Source organism: Trachypithecus francoisi, unplaced genomic scaffold (genome assembly GCF_009764315.1).
Source record: "Trachypithecus francoisi isolate TF-2019V2 unplaced genomic scaffold, Tfra_2.0 Lachesis_group0, whole genome shotgun sequence".
In the NCBI taxonomy this organism is placed as follows: domain Eukaryota; kingdom Metazoa; phylum Chordata; class Mammalia; order Primates; family Cercopithecidae; genus Trachypithecus; species Trachypithecus francoisi.
In genome coordinates this window covers 66,527,872-66,553,428 of record NW_022681453.1, presented here as the reverse complement: position 1 = coordinate 66,553,428, position 25,557 = coordinate 66,527,872, and the positions used below count along the sequence as shown (strand labels likewise).

Here is a 25,557-nt window from a genome sequence, read left to right as displayed (position 1 = left end):
ATTTAACAAAATCCAATACCCATTCATGATAAAAACTCAGCAAACAGGCCAGGCGTGGTGGCTCACGCCTGTAATCCCAACTCTTTGGGAGGCAGACGCAGGTGTATCACCTGAGGTCAGGAGTTCGAGACTAGTCTGGTCCACATGATGAAACCTCGTCTCTACTAAAAACACAAAAATCAGCTACTTGGGAGGCTGAGGCAGAATCGCTTGAACCCAAGAGGCAGAGGTTGCAGTGAGCTGAGATCGTACCACTGCACTCCAGCCTGGGCGACAAAAGCAAAATTCAGTCTCAATAAATAAATAAACAAGCAAACATACAACCCAGCAAACAAATAGACAGAATTTCCTTATGTTAAGAGATTCTTTGATAGAATCTCAACAAAGAACATACAGTTAACATTATACTTAATGATGAGAAAGACTGGTAATAAAGCAAGGATGTACTCTCTCACCACTCCTATTCAACAATGCACTGGAAGTCCCACATAATGCAGTAAGAAAAGGGAATAAAAAGTATACAGATTAGGAAGGAAGAAATTAAGACTGTCTTTCTTTTCAGATGGTATCATTATGTAGAAGGCCCCAAATAATTTATTTAGAAGGTTGTACGATACAAGGTTAGTAACAATTCAATTACTATCCTATATTCCAGTAATTAACAATTGGAATTTGAAATTAAAAAGACAGTATCTCAATCCCAGCACTTTGGGAGGCCGAGCCAGGCGGATCTTAAGGTCAGGAGTTCAAGACCAGCCTGGCCAACATGGGGAATCCCTCTCTCTACTAAAAATACAAAAAAAATTAGCTGGGCATGGTGGTAGGCGTCTGTAATCCCAGCTACTCAGGAAGCTGAGGCAGGAGAATCGCTTCAAACTGGAAGGCGGAGGTTGCAGTGAGTCAAGATCGTGCTACTGAACTCCAGCCTGGGAGAAAGAGCGAAACTCTGTCTCAAAAAAAAAAAAAAAAGACAGTATCTCATTTACATCAGCATCAAAAAAGTGTAAATCTAATAAAATACGTACAACAGGGTATATATGAGGAAAACTACAAAACTGATGATCTAAACAAAAAAAAAAGAAATATTCCATGCTCATGGACAAGAAGACTCAATATTGTTAAGATGGCAATTCTTCCCAACTTGATCTATGGATTCAATGTGATACTCCCAGACAAAACCCCAACAATAGATACCCACAAACTGATTCTAAAGTTTATATGGGAAGGCAAAAGGCCCAGAATAGTCAATACAATACTGAAGAACAAAGTTGGAGGAATGACATTATCAACTTACTATAATCTAATCAAGACAGTGTGGTATTGGTGAAAGGACAAACAAAAAACCAATGGAACAAAATAGAGGGCCCAGACATTCACAATACTTGAATGTCTGTTCCCCTGATGGTATCCTAGATGCCATTTAGGCTTTCTTTTCCTCTCTTTTCTCTTCCCTCCCTCCCTCCCTCCTTCCTTCTTCTCTTTTCTTTTGTTTCTTTTCCTTCCTTCCTCCCTCCCTCCCTCCCTTTCTTTCTCTCTCTCTCTCTTTCTTTCTTGTATGTCTGACTGGGTTATTTCAAAAGACCTATCTTTAAGTTTAATAATTCTTTCTTCTGCGTGATCTAATACACTGTTGAAGGTCTCAACTGCATTTTTATTTCACTCATTAAATTCTTTAGTGCTGGGAATCCTTTTGTATGTTATTATTGCTTTTTTAATTGTGTGGTGGTAGGATGGTAGGAGATGCTCCTAATAACTTTTGTTTTGTAAATATGTATTCTTTGATTTAACCCACCACCACTACTACTGCCATCATTCACGGATTCACCAAAAATTGGATGATAATTATACTTGTTTTTATTAATCTTTCTTACATTTATGTATAACTCACATCTGTTTCAATGGTTAATATTAGAAGGTTTGGGGGTCTATATTTTGAAGGTTGGTGATGTTTCCTTAACTGATTTATATTAATTAGCCTATGGTAAAATTGGTTTTAATATACAATGTTTCTCTTAAAGTCAAAGTTTCCTGGAACCTATCAATGACATTAAGTGAGGACTTCCTATACTGTACTACCAGAGTGTGTGTGTGTGTGTGTGTGGTGTGTGTGTGTGTGTGTGTTTGGTTTCTCAGATAAACTGCAAATTCAGCACGCACACACACAAAAAGAATAGAGGGCCCAGAAACACACCCACACAAAAACAGTCAACTGATCTTTAACAGAAGAGCAAAGGCAATTTAATGGAGAAGGGATTCCACCTTTTAAACAGTGCTAAAACAACTGAACATCCATACAGAAAAATAATGAACCTAGACACAGGCCTTACTTTGTGTTACTCGTGAGGTTAGACAGGCCAAGTCTTCCCAATACCCAAGACTGAGGCTTTCATCCCAGTATTCAGCAATCAATTACTTAATCATCCTTGTGAAAGAATGACCTATAGCAAGACTGACCCGCCACTTCTAAAAACACTGCATTCTCTCACTTTTCCTCATGCTATTCTCCCCTCCAAAACTGCCAAATCTCTATACAAATGTTAAGTTTCACTTCTTTGACGAATCTTTCTCTAATTTCAGTTAATAATCCTTATCTCTCATTAAGAACATGTGTTATATATGTATTAACATTTGATTATATTCACCCTACAATTCTAGGTATTTCCTAAAACATTCTATCTTTTGAGACAGAGTCATTCTGTCTCCCAGGGTGGAACGCTGTGGCACGATCTTGTCTCACTGCAACCAACGTCTGCCTCCTCTCACTTCAGCCTCCCAAGTACCTGGAACTACAGGAGAACACCAACACGCCCAGCTAATTTTTGTAGAGACAGGGTTTCTCCATGTTGGCTAGGCTGACCTAGCCTAGGTCTTGAACTCCTGACCTCAAGTGATTCGCCTGCCTTGTCCTCCCAAAGTGCTGGAATTACAGACGTGAGCCACCATGCCCGGCCAAGATATTTCCTAAAATATTCTAATTGTTTCTTGCATCGAAATGTGGTATCTGCAACAAGAGTAAGCAGAAGCCAGATAGATGTCTTTTATAAGTGGTAAGGTCAGTTTGTTTTTGTAATTTGGACTGTAATATTTTTGTGACATTCTTTCAAGATAACTCTTCTTGTGGGGAAGAAGAAACTGCTAGGAGATTGACAATTTTATTATAAACAGCTATGCTGAATTTTACAAAGGGACAGTAGCAATTCTATGCTTCTCTAACACAGCAAAATACTCCCAAATCTTTTCTCATGAAAGATGGCCTAATAAAATATATATGTTTATGGTTTATTTCTTCTTCTTCTTCTTTTTTTTTTTTTGAAGCGGAATGTCACTCTGTCGCCCAGGCTGGAGTGCAGTGGCATGCTCTCAGCTCACTGCAACCTCTGCCTCCCAGGTTCAAGAGATTCTCCAGTCTCAGCCCCGCAAGTAGCTGGGATTACGGGCGCACGCCACCACACCTGGCTAATTTTTGTACTTTTGGTAGAGACGGGGTTTCACCATGTTGGCCAGGCTGGTCTCAAATTCCTGACCTTGTGATCCACCGCACCCAGCCTGATTTATTTCAATTAAGAAAATATATTTACTATAAAATACAGAGAAAATAATTATGAATGTGAATTTGCACATAAAGCTTATTCAAATAACTATAGTACTTCATTATTTTTGCCATCTGGTGACAGCATAATTAAAATCATAGTACCCTAGAACCAGAATTTTGGAGGTTGGAAAAAACCTACAAGACAAATGCGCTATGTGTCCCTGAATAACTTGCCCATGATGAACTCTACCAAAATAGCTACTGCATGTGTTAATTTGTTTGTAATTTTATTATTTCAGGTACATATTTCTTATTTTCTCTACCTGATCAATTACTGCATTTTGTTACGACTATTTTTATTTTTTAATTCCAAATAGAATACTCAAAACTAGTATCTGATGAATGCCTACCTTCAGTCCACAAAGCAACAATATAAGTAGCAGCTATGTTTGTCTGATATTACATATGAGCAAGCAGTTAATGTTTTAGCACTCATTTGAAACCATCTTTCCCTAATTTTGGATTCCCCATAAAGAAAGTTAAGAAAGGCTGGGTCTAGGCTCCATTTTTCTCTTCATCATTACTTTTTTCCCTGTCTGAAATACTAGATGTCCTGAATTCTACATTTAATTATATGATGCTCCTTTGAAGAACTGATTCCCATCCATATTTATGTTTTCTTCCACTCATTAAGCTTATAAGCTGCTCATCGGACATGATGGCTCACACCTGTAATCCCAGCACTTTGGGAGGCCGAGACGGGTAGATTCCCTGAACTCAGGAATTCAAGATAAGCCGCCTAGCCAACAGGGCAAAACTCCGTCTCTACTAAAAGTACAAAAATTAGCTGGGTGTGGTGGCGCACACCTGTAATCCCAGCTACTAGGGAGGCTGAGGCAGGAGAATCGCTTGAACCCGGGAGGTGGAGGTTGCAGTGAGTCGAGATTGTGCCACTGCACTCCAGCCTGGGCGACAGAGAGAGACTCCATCTCAATCAACCAACCAACCACTAAGCTGCTACCAAGGGAGCCATTTAAGTCTTGAGCTGCTACAGTTCTCTCCCTTTAACAAATGAATACCATAGTAGTTTAGAAGACACCTGCCTCTACTAAATTTGGCACTTTATTCTTAGACATACCACTCTTTCAATTCTGATCCAATTCTACTATTAAGACATCTAAACTAATAAGGGCAAGAGTAAGTTATTAAACTTGGGCTCTAGGTTCTACAAGTAACCTATACTACCCAAGGTATTTCTAACAAGTAGCTCCAGAGTAGGTTGAAGCAAGGATTTCTATTGCCTCAAGCCTCAACTATGCCTTACTTCTTATATCCCAGGATTACTTTTTAGCAAAAAGAAATGGGAGAGATATAAAGAATTAAATATACATCTAATTATGACACCAAGGACAATTTCCTAAGGACTGGAACTAAACATTCTTACTTAGTAAGATCATCTCTCACCTACCTTTCCCCTCAAATGCAGCTAATCTTTTACTCTAGGTAATATGTGGGAGGTTGTAAAGTGATAGACACAATAATTTTTCTTTAACTTACAATATGCTGCCTGATTAGTACTTACTTGATCTGTTCAGCTGATCCTCCAGAAGTTGCATTTGTGATGGCCCAAGCTGCTTCTTTTCTTGTCCGAAATTCAGCAGTTTGTAAAATACTAATGAGGGCTGGGAAGATGTTGGCATCTATCACAGTCTAAAATTAAAGAAAAACTTAAATGGAAAAACCTGTAAGATTTATAAAAACATTCACGATACTAATTGTAACTTCTAAGCTAGTTTGACTATTAACACACCTTCTCCTGTCAGAAATAAATGAGAAAGAGTTACATCATTATCCCCCACCCCCTTTTTTTTGTGAGATGGAGTCTCACCCTGTTGCCCAGGCTGGAGTGCAGTGGTTCTCAGCTCACTGCAGCTTCCACCTCCTGGGTTCAAGTGATTCTCCTGCCGCAGCCTCCCAGGTAGCTGGGACTACAGGCACACAACACCAAGCCCGGCAAATTTTTGTATTTTTAGTAGAGAAGGGTCTTCACCATGTTGGCCAGGCTGGCCTTGAACTCCTGACCTTAGGTGATCCACCCACCTAGGCCTCCCAAAGTGCAGGGATTACAGATGTGAGCCACCACGCCCGGCCTATCCCTAACCTTTATGCTATACTTGGTATCACTGAAAACATCTTCCCTAGAGTTTGTGATCTTATAATCTCCTATTTTCTCTGAATTCTTTTCTCTTTTACTGTCCTCTTTTGTTCCGCCCATAGTAACAGATTTTAAGAGTTCAATTTTCTGCTTCTCTGCTATTCCATTCTCACATAGCATGTAAACTGGCATGTGCGAGAACTCTCTAGTCCTCACTTCTCACTGGAGCATCAGCCCAGGGTAGCCAGCAGTTTACGTTAGGTCTGCCAGTCACCTCAAACACATCATCTGCCCGCTATATCAAGTTTCCTTTTCAGCCTCTCTAGTTCACAAAGGCTATTAATTTACATTCTCAATTTTTAAAATCCTGAGTCCATCTTTTTCTTTTCCTTTGGCATTGCCATGCTATTCCAAGCCACTACCTCCCAGATTACCAAAAATAAGCCTTACAGTTGGATGGAGTACTTTTACTCAATCCCATTCATGTACTAACACTAAAGTAGCCTTCCCAAAATTACTTTCTCCCTGTTTCTCCCTGGCTCAAGTACCTAACATGGGTTTATATCATTTCCTACATTAAGAAACTGGGAAGTCCTGCATAAAAAAGCCTGGTGGTGACAGGCAATCAAATACAGATGAAATCACTTCATGTGAATGTTACAGATTGTTATAGCTATTAATCTCAGTTCCTAATTCAGCATTTTGGGGACAAAATGCTTTCCTGGTCAAAAACTCTTATTATACCTGTGAAGGACGTCAACAAAGTTTGACACAGTTGATTAGTGGAAAGACACCTAATCCTGGTCCTGTCATTTTACTAGAGTTGCTCTTGAGCAAACCATTTTAATTCCATGAGCTGTTTCATCTTTTTATTCAAATTTTATTTTTATTGACAAATTGTAATTGTATATATTTTTGGGATACAATGTAATGGATGCTTCAATGCACACACACACACACACACACACATACACTATTGTGGTAAATGAAAAAGTTGGATTAGATGACCTCTCTGTTTCCATTCATCTCCAAGGCCTTCTATGTCTGTGTTGTATCTTTTCCTACCCATTGTTCCCATCCTTGATCACTGCCCAGGCTGAACACTTTGGCCCACTGCTTGTTGTCCACTTGAGTTACTCTCCCACCAATACAAAGACAAAAAGTAAAAACCAAGTAACTATTTAAAGAAAAATGGGTATCCAAAAATTCATGAAAATGTGAGGCAATCTACTACATGGATCCACTGGAAAAATAAGTATCTTACTTGGAAAGAGTAAAGCCAATTGTGTTCAGCATAAAGCCCATCAAAACATTTGGAAATACAAGACACTATTTCTTGGATCTTGGTGAAACATCAAATATGAAGGGCAACAGGAAAAATGAAGGCTTAATTTCAAAAGACTTAACATCTGTAAGCTAGGATAAAGTAAAAAGCTGACTACGAAATAAGACAACAACATTGAAAGTTAGTGGTCTTCAAAGCAATAATGAAAACAATATACATTTTGTTTTATTCTGTATTAAGATGGAGTCTTGCTCTGTCACCCAAGATGGAGTGCAGTGGCACCATCTCGGTTCACTACAACCTCTACCTCCCAGGTTCAAGTGATTCTCCTCCCCCAGCCTCCCACGTAGCTGAGACTACAAGCACCTGCCACCACGACTGGCTAATTTTTTGTATTTTTAGTACAGACAAGGTTTCATCATGTTGACCAGGATGGTCTCGAACTCCTGACCTCAAGTGATCCACGGGCCTCAGCCTCCCAGAGTGCTGGGATTACAGGCAGGAGCCACTGCACCCAGCCGAAAACAATGTATGTTTTAAAGGGTGACTGAGAGAAAAACCTTACTTTTCAATAAAAATACTGAAAGAAAAGTTAGGTCCTATGAGGTTACCTGGATCTGTGCCCTATTTCCAGCTGTAATATTAGATATCGTCCAACATGCTTCCTTTTTGATAGATTCCTTTGGGCTACTCAGCAAATGCAATAAACTCTGCAGAGCTGAGCAATTCAGAATTACCTAAAAGAAAAAGTTTGAAAATTTTACTTATTGTACTGTTCTAAATATAAATATAAATGTTTAACTTAAGGAACATATTTTATGAATTTTATGAAAGACATAACATCTCCCCTTGAAATTTTATAAATAAGTAACTTTATACAGGTAAAAAAAAGTATTCACTGTTAATAAGAATTAGTTTCTAAGATTATCAATCCAGTTTTATTGTACACATTCACAGCTGCTAAACTGTACTTAGTAATTGCAATAGCATTACTCATTCACCTTCCCATCCCAACAGCGTTAAGTCTTCTGAATGGATAAATAAATATATCAAGTGGCCAGAAAAGTCAGGAGTCTCAGATTTGTAGGTCCTCTGATAACACACTACTTGGTAGTCAATGAACGCATACATACTTAATGAGGTATATCAGGTGCTTTATAGGATACAAAGATAAAAAACATATGACCTCAGCTATCAGTTTATAAAGGTGAAGGAGGTAACACAAATACACATGGAGAAGGAGACCTACTCTACTAGAAACTAAAATTTAAAAAGTTTGATTAAAATAGTATATGGCAGGTTTAAGAATTAATCACTAAACACAGAGAATAGAGATCTATTCTAAAAGCAAATGCAGCTATTTATAAAGTTTATAATAAAAATTAATCCTTTCTCCCAATGACTGGTAGCTTTGACAGAACTGGAATAAAAAGCTAAATAGATTAAAAACAATTTTTTCAAAATCAGTTCTTAACACTGATATGGTTTGGATCTGTGTCCCCACCCAAATCACATGTCAAATTGTAATCCCTAAGGTTGGAGTAGGGCCTAGTGGGAGGTGACTGGATCATGGGGTGGATCCTCCAAGAATGGTTGTTAGCCATGGTTCTGTTCTAGTATGTAGCACCTTTCTCTACTCCTTGTTCCTACTCAGGTCACGTAAGACATGCCTGCTTTCTCTTCACCTTCCGCCATGACTTTAGGTTTCCTGAGACGTCCCCAGAAGCAGAAGCTACTATATACGGCCTGCAGAAACATGAGCCAGTTAAACCTCTTTTCTTTATAAACTACGCAGTCTTAGATATTTCTTTTTCTTTTCTTTTTTTTTTGAGACAGAGTTTCACTCTTGTTGGCCAGGCTGGAGTGCAATGGCATAATCTCTGCTCACCACAACCTCCGCCTCCCAGGTTCAAGTAATTGTACTGCCTCAGCCTTCTAAGTAGCTGGGATTACACGCATGCGCCACCACGCCCAGCTAATTTTGTATTTTCAGTAGAGACAGGGTTTCTCCATGTTGGTCAGGCTGGTCTTGAACTCCCGACCTCATGTGATCCACCTACCTCGGCCTCCCAAAGTGCTGGTATTATAGGTGGGAGCCACCGCACTCGGCCAGGTATTTCTTTATAGCAGTGAAATAACAGACTAATAAAAACCCTAAGTTACCAAAATAAATTTGCAGCTACTTAAGAGTAAATATTTTTAAAAGGAATCATAAAGCAGAATATTAGAAAATAGCTGATTTGGGGGATGGTAAAAGACTGAGCATAAAAATAAAGAAATTATAGGGGAAAATAAAAATTTCATGAAACAAATGTTTTCTTGTCAAAAATCATAAAAGATTTTAAATGTACACCATCCAATGTGAAAAATATTTGCAACAAATGAGAGGGTTGCTATCTTCCTTGTGTAAACTGAAAAGAGAAACTAAAATTTTAATAGAAAATTGTAAGTAATGAAAGAAATGCAAATTAAAATCAAGTATTTTATGCCTATTAAATAGGCAACAGGATTTCATTAGCAAAAAGAGGGACTGACACTGCACATAAGAAATGAAAAAATGCAGAGACAAGCTATTACAAAGTATCGTAAGAACAGACTACTGCGGCTATTTTTATTTTAAGAAACAGTATTGTTCTATCACTAAGGCTGGAGTGTGGTGGCATGATCATAGCTCATTGCAACCTCACACTCCTGGGCACAAGCAATCCTCCTACCTCAGTCTCCTGAAGAGTAGGTAGGACTACAGTTACATGCCATCATGCTCAGCTAATTAAAAAAAAAAAGTTTTTAGAGATGGGGTCTTGCTATATGCACAGGCTGGTTTGGAACTCCTAGGCTCAGGCAATTCTCTTGCCTCAGCCTCTCAAAATGCTAGGAATACAAGCATGAGCCAGCATACCTGGCCATGATGAGGTTATTAAGAAAGAGTTCTATGCCCCAAAAATAATAGGCTAGAAAGAAGAATGAGATTAAAATCTTAAGGAGAAATTCCTTTGAATCTTTTCAAGGTTCTTTATCTTACAGGCACTAAAGCAGCTTATTGTTTCTAAAAGAAGATAATGTAAATAACATTTCAGGAGAGATTCAGTTGTTATTAGAGGGAATAAACTGAGATGAGTAACTGCTTAGGAGAGGAGGAGGATGGGTGGGTACAGCAACAACCTATGTGTGTGACAAGGACCAAAAGAACGTAATTTGATGGGAATCTAGTAACAATAATAATCAAGAAGACCTGACAACTTGCTATACAAAGTAGAAGGGAAGACGACACCACATGTGACTGCCAAGTTTCATGTGTAGGTAAATAGAATAGTTATATCATTACTTGAAATAGGAAAAATAAAAACTTGGAACTAGCTTTGTGGGGGAAAGAAGACATACTGCGAGACGTATGTGAGATATGCAAAGCAAGCAGAAATATGTAAGAGACTACTGCAGATACAGGACTAAAACGTGAGATAGATCAGAACTAGACATATAGATTCAGAACTTCATTCCATTCAATAAATATTCTTTAGGTCCCTATATATTGTGCCAGAAATTATTAGATTTACAGAGGCACAGAAATAAACACTGACATAATCCACCTCTAGAATCTTAAAATCTAGTAATTAGTTACAATACAATGTGATTAGTATTCTGATGGATGAAGAAAAAAAAATTAAGTACCTAACTTAAAAGTTTAGGGTCAAACAGGGCTTCTCAGAGAAAATAATGATAATACCAAGAATTCAAGAACAAGAAAACATTAGGAGCAGAGAATATGGATATGTGTGAGGTGGCAGTCAGAGCACGGGGTCGCAGTGAAGGCATATGTTCCAGGCAGAGGGAATAAACCATGTGTTAAAGCTCAGAGCTGAGAGTGGCCACAGCCAATTCAAGGAACAAATATGGCAAAAGCATACAGCATATGGAGGTGGGTGACGGACAGAAAGATACTGATAGGGTTCAAAAATTCAGAGGGTATAAAAGACTCTATAGTTGTTAAAAGCCTCTTTCCCCTTCTTGTATACCAGCCAACAAGTTCCCCTCAAAGACAACCAATATTTTCAGTTTCCTGTATATCCTTCCAGAGAAATTTTATGCAAATATAGTCAAACATATATTATTTTCTTCTACTATTCTCTTCTAAAGTGTCTGAACTAAGCCCTGCAAAGGATGACTAGAGACAGAAAAACAGGACTTAGTAACTGATGAGGGAGGTGGAGGAAAGAATCAAGCTGATTGGTCCAGGTTTCAGGGGAACTGTTGGTGCCATTCACTGATACAGGGAAAATAAGCAGAAGTTCAGATAATACAAGGGGAAATGAGTTCCCTTGTGTAGAGAATAAATTTAAAGTAAATACATTACAGTTAGAAGACAACTGAGAGAACAAATCTAATCTTAATTTTAGAGATTAGAAAAGGCATTAAATGTATTGCTGAAAGTCAGAACTGGTGAAGAAAATGCTAAGGCTAAAACTCAATTCCCAATTCTCAATCCATGCACACAAGGGTGATCACTGACATTATAAAAAAGATCTATGAATGAGGCTGAAAGATTGCCCCGTGAATGATGTTCACAAAAGGAGACAAGAGGAAAAGGAGCTTGCTAGGCAGAAATAAGTGGTCATTGAGGCAGAAGAACTAAAAGACTTCAACGTCACAACACAGCTGAGATTTCAGGAAGAAATACAGCTAGAACAATGCACTGTGAATGGTGTGTCTTGATACAGAAGTCGAATGGAGAAGATGGTGACATTAGAAAGTAGGAGGGAAGAATCTTCCTCACACAGGGGACTTCCCATGTACGTAAGGAGAAAGCTATCAGAGAAGGTGATATTGAGATGACAGAGAAAAGATGCTACGAGAGGATTCCAATGCTCATGAGAACTATTTCAAATAGGAGTGAAGAAAAACAAATCTGTCTCACCAAAAAATAGTCACTATCAATAATAGGAGAACCTCAAATTACTATAGGCAACAGGTCAAGTTGGAGATACTGAAGGTATTGAGAGTAGAAGCCTAAACCAACTTTTTTTTTCTTTGACTCAGAGTCTTGCTCTGTTGCCCAGGCTGGAGTGCAGTGGCACAATCTCAGCTCACGGCAACCTCTACCTCCTGGGTTCAAGCGATTCTCCTACCTCAGCCTCCCGAGTAGCTGGAACTACAGGTGTGCACAACCATGACTAGCTAATTTTTTGTAGTTTTAGTAGAGATGAGGTTTCACCGTGTTGCCCAGGCTGGTGTCGAACTCCTGAGCTCAGGTGATCCGCCCGCCTCGGTCTCCCAAAGTGCTGGGATTACTGGGGTGAGCGACTGTGCCTGGTCCAACATTTTTAAACATTAAACACAGTATCAAGTTTCCCTAACAATATGGAGTAAAATATGATAATAGAAACATGATCATGAAGTTCAATGTACTGTTTTTAAAGGAAAAAAGAAAGTTACCACTTCTTCGTACCTGTGTCTGAATATCATCCCCTGTGACAATGTTTCCCACAGCTCGCAAAGCAGGAGAAACCACTTTATAATCATTATGCCTGCAAAAACAAAAAGTAATGTTATAGCCAACAATTCTATCCTTCGTTTCATTTCTTTAAGACCAAAATTTAAAAACAAAAAAATAGTGATAGAATTTTAGAGCAGAAATGTACCCATGGGGTTAAGGGAACACTTAGGATGATGCTGGGATGTCTGATGTTCCCTAGAATAACTGTCTTTCCCCTTATTTTAGTACATTTGGAAAAAACTACCAATCTTTCCAAAGAATCTTTCCCAGCTATTCCATCACCTGGATTTCAAGTTTCCCTCTCTTTCTTTAATATAGGTTTCATTTCCTCTTTACTTGCTCTTGTATGGTTGCTGAGATAATTGAGAGCAATAGTCAACATGTACGCAACATTTTTAAGTTTTATAAATTGTCTTAATTTTCACAGAGGTAAAGGTGACACATCAACAGCTGAACAACTTGAAAATGCAAGTCAGGAGTCACACTCCAAATACAAAGGTCTTTCAACTAAACCTACTAAACTGCCTTACTGGTCCAAAAACCACTCCACAAAGCCATATATATATATTTGAAGACAGATATTAAGTCCTTATTTCTAGCTAAGTAAGTCACTATCTTTTGATTTTCCTTAAGGGTCCTATTTTTCCCTCCACTTTAATGAGACTGATCACTCTCTAAAAACTGTGCCAGTTCCTTCAAATTTAAGATGTGATGATTAAAAAGAAATGGCTGGGTTCCATTCCAAGATGGGCAAACAGGAACAGCTCCAGTCTACAGCTCCCAGCGTGACTGACGCAGAAGATTTCTGCATCTCCAACTGAGGTACCTGATTCATCTCACTGGGACTGGTTGGACAGTGGGTACAGCCCACAGAGGGCAAGCCAAAGCACGGCAGGGCATCGCCTCATCCGGGAAGCGCAATGGGTCATGGGATTTTCCTTTTCTAGCCAAGGGAAGCTGTGACAGACTGTACAAGGAAAATCAGTACACATCTGCCCAAATACTGTGCTTTTCCCAGTCTTAGCAACTGGCAGACAAGGAGACTGTTCTCCCATGTCTGGTTCAGCGGGTTCCATGCCCACGCAGCCTTGCTCACTGCTAGCGCAGCAGTCGGAGATCGACCTGCGAGGCTGCAGCCTGGTGGGGGTACAGGTGACTGCCATTGCTGAGGCCTGAGTAGGTAAACAAAGCAGCCAGAAAGCTCCAAATGGGCGGAGCCCACTGCACCACAGCAAGGCCTACTATCTCTCTAGACTCCACCTCTGGGCGCAGGGCACAGGCTGAACAAAAGGCAGCAGACAACTTCTGCAGACTTAAACGTCCCTGTCTGACAGCTCTGAAGACAGCAGTGGTTCTCCCAGCACAGTGTTTGAGCTCTGAGAATGGACAGACTGCCCCCATGTAGCCTATCGGGGGAACCAGCCCCCAGTATTTCAATGTAGGTTCTATTTTCCCTAAGAGTTGGCTGGTCTGAGAAATAAAGTATGAAAGAGAGAAATTTTACAGATGGGTGTCTAGGGCTGACATCACATGTTGGCAGGTTCCGTGATGCCCCCAAGCGGCAAAACAAGCAAGTTTTTATTAGCGATTTTCAAAGGGGAGGGGAGTGTACGAATAGGGTGTGGGTCACAGAGATAACATGCTTCAAAAGGCAATAAAATATCACAGGGAAAATGGGGGCAGAGCAAGATCACAAGGCCAGGACGAAATCAGAATTGCGGATGAAGTTTCAGGTCCCACTGTGCACACATTGTCACTGAGAAACATCTTAACAGGAAACGGTTCGAGAGCAGACAACTGATCTGACTAGCATTTGTCAGGCTGGAATTTCCTAACCCTAGCAAGCCTGAGGGCGCTGCAGGAGACCAGGGCGTATTTTATCCCTTATCTTCAACTGCATAAGACAGACACTTCCAGAGCGGCCATTTTAGAGACCCCCCGGGACTGTATTTTTTTCCCAGGGCTGTTCATTGCTGAGAAAAAGAATTCAGCGATATTTCTCCTATTCACTTTTGCAAGAAGAGAAATATGGCTCTGTTCTGCCCGGCCCCATAGGCAGTCAGACCTTATGCTTATCTCCCTTGTTGCCTGAAAATCGCTGTTATCCTGTTCTTTTGGGATGCTCAGATTTCATACTGTTCAAACACACATTTCACAAACAATTTGTATAGATAATGCAATCATCACAGGGTTCTGAGGCGACATACATACTCATCTTACAAAGATGACGGGATTAAAAGATTAAAGACAGGCAGAGGAAATTATAAGAGTATTAAATGGGGAAGTGATAAATGTCCATGAAATCTTCACAATTTATGTTCAGAGACTACAGTAAAGACAGGCATAAGAAATTATAAAAGTATTAATTTGGAGAACTAATAAACATCCATGAAATTTTCACAATTTATGTCCTTTGGCCGTGGCTTCAGCTGGTCCCTCCGTTTGGGGTCCCTGATTTCCTGCAACAGTAGCCTAACTGGGAGACACCACCCAGTAGGGACTGAGAGACACCTCATACAGGCGGGTGTCCCTCTGGGATGAAGCTTTCAGAGGAAATATCAGGCAGCAATATTTGCTGTTCTGTGGCCTCTGCTGGTGATACCCAGGAAAACGGTCTGGAGTGGACCTCCAGCAAACTCCAACAGACCTGCAGCTGAGGGACCTAACTGTTAGAAGGAAAACTAATAAACAGAAAGGAATAGCATCAACATCAACAAAAAGGACATCCACACCAAGACCTCACCTGCAGGTCACCAACATCAAAGACCAAAGGTAGATAAAACCACAAAGATGGGAAGATTAGAGCAGAAAAGCTGAAAATTCTAAAAAGCAGAGCGCCTCTTCTACAAAGGATCACAGCTTCTTGGAACAAAGCTGGACGGAGAATAACTTTGATGAGTTGACAGAAGTAGGCTTCAGAAAGTCGGTAATAATAAACTTCTCCGAGCTAAAGAAGCATGTTCTAACCCATCGCAAGGAAGCTAAAACCCCTGAACAACGGTTAGATGAATGACTAACTAGAATACACAGTGTATAGAAGACCTTAAATGACCTGATGGAGCTGAAAACCATGACACAAGAACTTTGTGATGAATGCACAAGCTTCAACAGCCAATTCGATCAAGTGGAAGAAAGGATATCAGTGATTGAAGATCAAATTAATGAAATAAAGTGTGAAGACATGATTAGAGAAAAAAAGAGTAAAAAGAAATGAACAAAGCCTCCAAGAAAAATGAGACTATGTGAAAAGACCAAATCTATGTTTGACTGGTGAATCTGAAAGTGATGGAGATAATGGAAACAAGTTGGAAAACACTCTTCGGGACATTATCCAGAAGAACTTCCCCAACCTAGCAAGACAGGCCAACATTCAAATTCAGGAAATACAGAGAACACCACTAAGATACTCCTCAAGAAGAGTAACCCCAAGACACATAATTGTCAGATTCACCAAGGTTGAAATGAAGGAAAAAATGTTAAGGGCAGCCAGAGAGAAAGGTCAGGTTACCCACAAAGGGAAGCCCATCCGACTAACAGTGGATCTCTCGGCAGAAACTCTACAAGCCAGAAGAGAGTGGGGGCCAATATTCAACATTCTTAAAGAAAAGAGTTTTCAACCCAGAATGTCACATCCAGCCAAATTAAGCTTCATAAGTGAAGGAGAAATAAAATCCTTTACAGATAAGCAAATGCTGAGAGATTCTGTCACCACCAGGCCTGCCTTACAAGATGTTCCTGAAGGACACATTAAACATGGAAAGAAACAACCGGTATCAGCCACTGCAAAAACATGCCAAATTGTAAAGACCATCAATGCTAGGAAGAAACTGCATCAATTAACGGGCAAAATAACCAGCTAACATCATAATGATAGGATTAAATTCACATATAACAATATTAACCTTAATTGTAAATAGGTTAAATCCCCCAATGAAAAGACACAGACTGGCAAATTGGATAAAAAGTCAAGACCCATCAGCGTGCTGTATTCAGGAGACCCATCTCACATGCAGAGACACACATAGGCTCAAAATAAAGGGATGGAAGAAGATCTACCAAGCAAATGGAAAGGAAACAGAAGCAGGGGTTGCGATCCTAAGTCTCTGATAAAACAGACTTTAAACCAACAAAGATCAAAAGAGACAAAGAAGGCCATTACATAATGGTAAAGGGATTAATTCAACAAGAAGAGCTAACTATCCTAAATATATATGCACCCAATACAGGAGCACCCAGACTCATAAAGAAAGTCTGTAAAGACCTATAAAGAGACTTAGACTCCCATACAATAATAATGGGAGACTTTAACACCCCAATGTCAATATTAGACACATCAACGAGACAGAAGGTTAACAAGGATATCCAGGACTTGAACTCAGCTCTGCACCAAGTGGACCTAATAGACATCTACAGAACTCTCCACCCCAAATCAACAAAATATACACTCTTCTCAGCACCACATTGCACTTATTCTAAAACTGACCACATAATTGGAAGTAAAACACCGCTCAGCAAATGTAAAAGAACAGAAATCACAACAAACTCTCTCTCAGATCAGAGTGCAATCAAATTAGAATTCAGGATTAAGAAACTCACTCAAAACTGCACAACTATATGGAAACTTAACAACCTGCTCCTGAATGACTACCGGGTAAATAACGAAATGAAGGCAGAAATAAAGATGTTCTTTGAAACCAGTGAGAACAAAGACACAATGTACCAGAATCTCTGGGACACATTTAAAGCAGTGTGTAAAGGGAAATTTATAGCACTAAATGCCCACAAGACAAAGCAGGAAAGATCTAAAAGCAACACCCAACATCACCATTAAAAGAACTAGAGAAGCAGGAGCCAACAAATTCAAAAGCTAGCAGAAGCCAAAAGTAACTAAGATCAGAAAAGAACTGAAAGAGATAAGAGACACAAAAAAACCCTTCAAAAAAAATCAGTGAATCCAGGAGTTGGTTTTTTGAAAAGATCAACAAAATTAACAGACTGCTAACAAGAATAAAGAAGATAAAAGAATCAAATAGACGCAATAAAAAAATGATAAAGGGGATACCACCACTGATCCCACAGAAATACAAACTACCATCGGAGAATACTATAAACACCTCCACGCCAATAAACTAGAAAATCTAGAAGAAACGGATGAATTCCTGGACACATACACCTCCCAAGACTGAACCAGGAAGAAGTTGAATCTCTGAATAGACCAATAACAGGCTCTGAAATTGAGGCAGTAATTAATAGCCTACCAATCAAAAAAAGCTCAGGATGAGATGGAGTCACAGCCAAGTTCTACCAAGTACACAGAGGAGCTGGTACCACTGCTTCTGAAACTATTCTAATCAATAGAAAAAGAGGGAATCCTCCCTAACTCATTTTATGAGGCCAGCATCATCCTGATACCAAAGCCTGGCAGAGACACAACAAAAAAAGAGAACTTTAGACCAATATCCCTGATGAACATCGATGCAAAAATCCTCAATAAAATACTGGCAAACCGAATCCAGCAGCACATCAAAAAGCTTATCCACCACGATCAAGTGGGCTTCATCCCTGGGATGCAAGGCTGGTTCAACATATGCAAATCAATGAACGTAATCCAGCATATAAACAGAACCAAAGACAAAAACCACATGACTATCTCAATAGATGCAAAAAAGGCCTTTGACAAAATTCAACAGCCCTTCATGCTAAAAACTCTCAATAAACTAGGTATTGATGGAACGTATCTCAAAATAGTAAGAGCTATTATGACAAACCCATAGCCAATATCATACTGAATGGGCAAAAACTGGAAGCATTCCCTTTGAAAACTGGAACAAGATAAGAATGCCCTCTCTCACCACTCCTATTCAACAGAGTGTTGAAAGTTCTGGCCAGGGCAATCAGGCAAGAGAAAGAAATAAAGAGTATTCAATTAGGAAAAGGGGAAGTCAAATTTTACCTGTTTGCAGATGACATGATTGTACATTTAGAAAACCCCATCATCTCAGTCCAAAATCTCCTTAAGCTGATAAGCAACTTCAGCAAAGTCTCAGGATACAAAATCAATGTGCAAAAATCACAAGCATTCCTATAACAAAGGGCTAATATCCAGAATCTACGAAGAAATTAAACTAATTTACAAGAAAAAACAACCCCTCAAAAAGTGGGCAAAGGATATAAATAGACACTTCTCATAAAAGAGTTTTATGCAGCCAACAGACACATGAAAAAATGCTCATGATCACTGGTCATCAGAGAAATACAAATCAAAACCACAATGAGATACTATCTCACGTCAGTTAGAATGGCAATCATTAAAAAGTCAGGAAACAAGAGATGCTGGAGAGGATGTGAAGAAACAGGAACGCTTTTACACTGTTGGTGAGTGTAAATTAAGTTCAACCATTGTGGAAGACAGTGTGGCCATTCCTCAAGGATCTAGAACAAGAAATACCATTTGACGCAGTGATCCCATTACTGGGTATATACCCAAAGGATTATAAATCATGCTACAACAAAGACACATGCATGTTTATTGCAGCACTATTCACAACAGCAAAGACTTGGAACCAACCCAAATGTCCATCAATGATAGACTGGATTGAGAAAATGTGGCACATATATACCATGGAATACTATGCAGCCATAAAAAAGGATGAGTTCATATCCTTTGCAGGGACATGGATGAAGCTGGAAACCATCATTCTGACTAAACTATCACAAGGACAGAAAACCAAACACTGAATGTTCTCACTCATAGGCGGGAACTGAACAATGAGAACACTTGGACACAGGGCAGGGAACATCACACACCGGGGCCTGTCTTGGAGTGGGGAGCAGGCGGAGGGATAGCATTAAGAGAAATACCTAATGTAAATGACAAGTTAATTGTATGTAAATTGCATTACATTTACCTAATGTAAATGACAAGGTGACTTCTAGGGTGATTTGCTCTTCTAAAGATGAAGCAGCAAGTACCTAAGTGGCATTTCCATCTTTGGCAATGTTGTCAGCAAATCAACATGGTACATATGTATACCTATGTAACAAACCTGCATGTTGTGCACATTTACCCTAGAACTTAAAGTATTTTTTAAAAAGCCAAAAAAAAAAAAAAAAAGAAATGGCTAAAATATATAGTAGTCTAGTGACTGAAGAATACAAAGGATTACTGCCCAGATTTTGAATGATGTTCTTCAGACTCCTGCAGCATCATACTGCCATTAATTCACATTAGCACGACATTATTGATCTGCATCCAGTCTGTAGCCTGCTATAATCCCAGAGTTTTGTATTTTGTATTAATACATTATAACTATCTAATCTATTCCAAATGCCATGTTTGAGACAATGTCTCCTTGCATCTACTTTCTACTTTGAATTTCCCATGGCTTGTAACTATACCATTTCTCCATTATGTTATCACTTTCATTTTTTTCTTCTGCATTATCTAAAAATTTGATTATTACGGTCTCATATTATTTGTCACGAGTAAATCTTCCACTTTGTTATCAAAAGCATCACAGACATGATAAAGCAAAATAAGATTAAATTTCTGATACTTGTCTAAAATAAGCTCCAAATGAGACAGACAGATAAGGAATGACTATTTTAGTGGCAGTATGCCTTCTGATGTCCAGTGGTTGATCTCAGGTCATCCAGTATGAGCCTGCAACTACACATATTGGAGTTTTCCCAATGTTTCTGCTAAAGGCCTGCTAACAGCAGAGGAATAAGAGGTTCTCTATAAACCTCAATGAAACAAGACAAACGGATCTAACATCAACACAAACAAGTAACAAAAACAGTAGCCCAAAGCACAATAAATCAATTATCATGTACAATCAATTAATATTTAAGTATTAGCAGCTAGAAAACTAGTACCAAGGGGAAAAAAGTGGACACACTTTCTAAAAGATATCTTACATCAGCAGTTCCACAAGTCTCCTACATACTCCCGCATCGATGACTGCTTGAATTTTATCATTGGGTCCATCTGATAGATATGAGAGGGCCCAGCAGGCATCAGCCAGTACATCAGTGTCACTGACAAACAGCAACCAGGAAAGCACATTCAGACATGGAGAAACCTGTAAAAGGAAAATGATGATTATGAAATTTAATAGACTAAAAGCCAGAAGTGAAGTGAGATACTCAAGAAGGCAACCAGACATATACTTGGTGACTTCTAGGGTGATTTGCTCTTCTAAAGATGAAGCAGCAAGTACCTAAGTGGCATTTCCATCTTTGGCAATGTTGTCAGTGATCTTGCACTAATCTGTAGTCAAAGCCCAAGGAAAATAATTTCAGAGAGCAAAGTTTTATATACATCAATTCTTGGAGTGAGATTCCCTGTCAAAACACAATCTTTGTGGACTAAATAGGTAAAGGAACTTTCACAAATCCGCAAGCTATAAAATTCTGTATTTCAGATACTTTGTTATAGACCAAAAATGCTAAGGTTTTAAGATGAATTCAGTGAAATATGATTCCAAATTAAAAACAACTACAAAAAAACCCGTTTACTTTAATATCCAGAATCTGCAAGAAATTCAAATCTAACAAAAACAATCCCATCAAAAAGTGGGCTAAGGACACAAACAGCCAATTCTCTAAAGAAGATATACAAACAGCCAACAAACATATTAAAAAATGCAGCCAGGCATGGTGGCTCATGCCTGTAATCCCAGCACTTTGGAAGGCTGAGGTGGGTGGATCACCTGAGGTCAGGAGTTCAAGACCAATCTGACCAAGATGGTGAAACCCAGTCTCTACTAAAAATACAAATATTAGCTGGACGTGGTGGTATGCGCCTGTAATCCCAGCTATTTGGGAAGCTGAGGCAGGAGAATCACTTGAACCCAGGAGGTGGAGGCTGCAGTGTGCCGAGACCGTACCAGTGTACTATAAGCCTGGGCAATAAGAGCAAAACTCTGTCTCAAAACACCAAAAAACAAACAAGAAAAATAGACGTTGGCATGAATGTGGTGAAAAGGGAACACTTTACACTGTTGCTGGGAATGTAAACCAGTAAAACCACTATGGAAAACAGTGTGGAGATTCCTTAAAGAACTAAAAGTAGATCTACCATTTGATGCCCAATCCCATTCCTAGGTATCTACCCAGAGGAAAAGAAGTCACTATACAAAAAAGATACTTGTACACACAGGTTTATAGCAGCACAATTCACAACTGCAAATGCACAGAACCAGCCCAAATGCCCATCAATCAACAAGTAGATAAATAAAATGTGATATATATACCATAGACTACTACTCAGCCATAAAAAGGAACAAAACAATGGCATTTGCAGCAACCTGGATCGAACTGGAGACCATTATTCTAAGTAAATTAACTCAGGACTGGAAAACCAAACATCAGATATTCTCATTCATTAAGTGGGAGCTAAGCTACGAGGACGCAAAAGCGTAAGAATGATACAATGGACTTTGGGGACTCAGGGAGAAAGGATCGGAGGTGGGTGAGAAATAAAAGACTACACACTGGGTACAGTATATACTGCTTGGGTGATGGGTGCACCAAAATATCAGAAATCACCACTCAACAAGTAACTCATGTACCTAAACGCCACCTGTTCCCCAAAAACCTATTGAAAAAAAAAAAGAATCTCATGGACTCCCAGAGAACTCAAAGAACACACTTTGAGAACCACTGTTTTAAGAGAACTGAAAGGATAGTCTCTTAATACAGTATACTAATTGTATGCAGTCTAATTTCAATAAGCTTTACAAATTCTTCCTTCATGCTATGCTTTATTTGTAGTCCCTTTGTAAATGTGCACCTTCAACCTATGCTTTAAATTTGCTTTTTAAATAATAAAGAGAACCAACAAAAACAACAACACTGTTTCTCCAAAAAGAGATAAAATTCTAACATTTTAAATTTTAACAAAAATTATCTTTCTGTTCACCTTACTATTGGTTGCTATATTCTTTTAATTGTATTTTTTCTGCCAATGTCCCAAAAGCATAGTCCTTACCTTTGCAAATTCTGGAGGTGGACTTTTCCCTCTACAGAGATTAGACAAAGCCCATACTGCATTCCGGGTCATGGTCAGGCGGTTTTGCTTTGAAAATAACCTACAAGCACGATGGTATAATAATAAACTATATAACAGACAGTGATTATCTGATGACATAAATACTAAATAATACTTTTGATAAAGAGATGTCTTCAGACAGCTTTTCTCCAGAACATTAAAACTTCATTAATTCTGATGCAAGTAATTCAGAATTTTGGCATGGAAAAAGATAGGGTGCTGGAGGAAATGATCTATACAAGAAAATATCTGGAATAAAAAATAACACTAGAAAATCCAAAATGATTTCCAAAGATGTAATGCTTTCTGAGGAATCTCTTACATTTTTATTCTCAAAAAGGAAGAAGGAAGAAGAAACTTACTGCAAAAGAGGGGGAAGGATATTGCAGTCTAAGACATAGTCCCTGCACATGGTACTATCTCCAGCAATGTTGCCAAGAGCCCAGACTGCCTGTGAAAGAATCATTCATTAATAAAGGTGTAATTCCTTCATAATTCTTTCAGATGCCAGTATATCACAATAACACGTTCATTGGGGAGTCAAATGAAATAGTTGTAGGACTGGGGGAGGAAGATAAGTAATATCCAAAACTATACAATAAACAGAGGTTTTCAGTTTATTAAAGGAAAGAACTAATTCTTTTTTGTTTGTTTTTGTTTTTTGAGGCAGAGTCTCGCTCTGTCACCCCGTCTGGAGTGCAACACAGTGAAACCCCATCTCTACTAAAAATACAAAAAGCCGGGTGTGGTGGCAGGCGCCTGTAATCCCAGCTACTCGAGAGGCTGAGGCACGAAAATTGCTTGAACCTGAGAGACAGAGTTGCAGTGAGCTGCAATTGAGCCAATGCACTCCAGCCTGGGTGACAGAGATTGTAAGACAGAAAGACAGACAGAAAGAAAGACAGGAAAGAAAGAAAGACAGGAAAGAAAGACAGGAAAGACGAAAGAAAGAAAGAAAGAAAAGAAAGAAGCCGGGCACGGTGGCTCAAGCCTGTAATCCCAGCACTTTGGGAGGCCGAGACGGGCGGATCACGAGGTCAGGAGATCCAGACCATCCTGGCTAACACGGTGAAACCCCGTCTCTACTAAAAATACAAAAAACTAGCCGGGCGAGGTGGCGGGCGCCTGTAGTCCCAGCTACTCGGGAGGGTGAGGCAGGAGAATGGCGTAAACCTGGGAGGCGGAGCTTGCAGTGAGCTGAGATCCGGCCACTGCACTCCAGCCTGGGCGACAGAGCGAGACTCCGTCTCACCAAAAAAAAAAAAAAGAAAGAAAGAAAGAAGGAAGGAAGGAAGGAAGGAAGGAAGGAAGGAAAGAGAAGAAAGAAAGAAAGAGAAAGAGAGAAAGAGAGAGAGAGAAAGAAAGAGAAAGAGAGAAAGAAAGAGGAAGAAAGTGAGAGAGAAAGAGAAAGAGAGAAAGAAAGAGAAAGCAAGCAAGAAAGAAAAGAAAAGCAAGAAAGAAAGAAAAAGAGAAAGAATTTTCTTGCTTACATAAGAAAACAGTGAACAAAAAGAAGTTTGTTTTCTGTACCCTTCTGCACAAAAGTAGCAAAGACCAGCCACTTTCTTTTTTTTGAGATAGGTCTCACTCTGTTACCGAGGCTGGAGTACGGTGATGTGATCTCGGCTCACTGCAGCCTCCACCTCCTAGAGCTCAAGTGAACCCTCCCACCTCAGCCTCTCAAGCAGGTGGGACAACAGGCGTGTGCCACCATGGCCACCTACTTTATTTTCTGTAGAGATGGGGTTTCACCATGGTGCCCTGGCTGGTCTCGAGCTCCTGGGCTCAAGCAATCTGCCCACCTCAGCCTCCCAAGTGCTGGAATTACAGGCATGAGCCACAGCAACTGGTCTACTTTCAACACTTGAAATTCTACAAGAAAAAACCTCTATCAGTAACTGCTTACATGGTCTAAAAAAGAACATATACATGGCTTAAAGAATGTCAAGTTTGAAAGGGGAAGATTATTTTGTGTCTAAAAGAAATTCTGCTTACAGTCACTAAGAAATTTTCTATTTGACTAAGACTAAATTTCTAGAACACTCCCTTATGACAATCCATAGATTACCAAAGCCAACTGGCAAAACTCAGCCCCTTATTATGACTGAAGGGAAATACTGGTTTTTTGTTTTTTTTTTTGAGATGGAGTCTTGCTCTCGTCGCCCAAACTGGAGGGCAATGACGTGATCTCGGCTCACTGCAACCTCCGCCTCTCGGGTTCAAGTAATTCTTCTGCCTCAGCCTCCCAAGTAGCTGGGATTACAGACACGTACCACCACGCCCAGCTAATTTTTGTATTTTTAGTAGACACAGGATTTCACCATGTTGACTAGGCTGGTCTCGAACTCCTTGTGATCCACCCACCTCGGCCTCCCAAAATGCTGGGATTACAGGCATGAGCGACGTGCCCAGCTGAAAAATTTCTTTCATCTGCTTTTTTTTGTTTCATTTTTACCTGTTCCTGGACATCTTCAAACTCTGAGCTGAGCAACTCTATGAAGATAGGCACAGCTCCTGCCTGAATCACAATCCGGGTCTGAAGAGAATTTCCTGAAGCAATATTTGTCAGTACCCAAGCTGATTCAAACTATAAAGATAAAAATAATTTTCATTATCATTTTAGAATGTAAAAGCTTGTTTACTTACAACAGTAACATTTTCTGTACATGAAAAAAAGATTCTGAGATCATTATTTGCACATAACCTATCAGTTGAGTACTATATTAATTTTAAAAGAACATCCAGAAGAGATACCTCAACCTAGAAGTTCAGGGTGTCTAAAATTTCAGTTCAAGAAAGAGTAAACATGACACCATAAAAAGAATGAGGGAGTGTTACAGATGCTGATATGGGATGATCTCCCAAGATATACATGAAAACAAAATGCAAACAGTGTACATTAATATGGCATTATACCATATTTTCTAAAAGCGTTAAAAAGGAATACATGCATTAATTTACTTATTGCACAGATTATCTCTAGAAAGAGTTATAGGAAACTAAATACTTGCTGCCTGCATGGAAAGGTCATGGTAACTAG

General features: G+C 39.4%; 1 protein-coding gene across 2 annotated transcripts in view; it reads right to left on the bottom strand.

The window, feature by feature from the left end:
* The window catches only part of KPNA1 (karyopherin subunit alpha 1), a 94,776-nt gene that overhangs the window by 5,483 nt on the left and 63,736 nt on the right, over positions 1–25,557 (bottom strand). For both annotated transcript variants that reach the window (XM_033211028.1, XM_033211029.1), the window contains exons 6-12: positions 24,973–25,104; positions 22,880–22,968; positions 22,458–22,557; positions 20,384–20,547; positions 12,416–12,494; positions 7,584–7,709; positions 5,115–5,242 (exon numbers count right to left, since the gene is read on the bottom strand). In XM_033211028.1, coding sequence (XP_033066919.1) covers positions 5,115–5,242; positions 7,584–7,709; positions 12,416–12,494; positions 20,384–20,547; positions 22,458–22,557; positions 22,880–22,968; positions 24,973–25,104 — 818 coding nt within the window. The remainder of the gene's footprint in view (positions 1–5,114; positions 5,243–7,583; positions 7,710–12,415; positions 12,495–20,383; positions 20,548–22,457; positions 22,558–22,879; positions 22,969–24,972; positions 25,105–25,557) is intronic.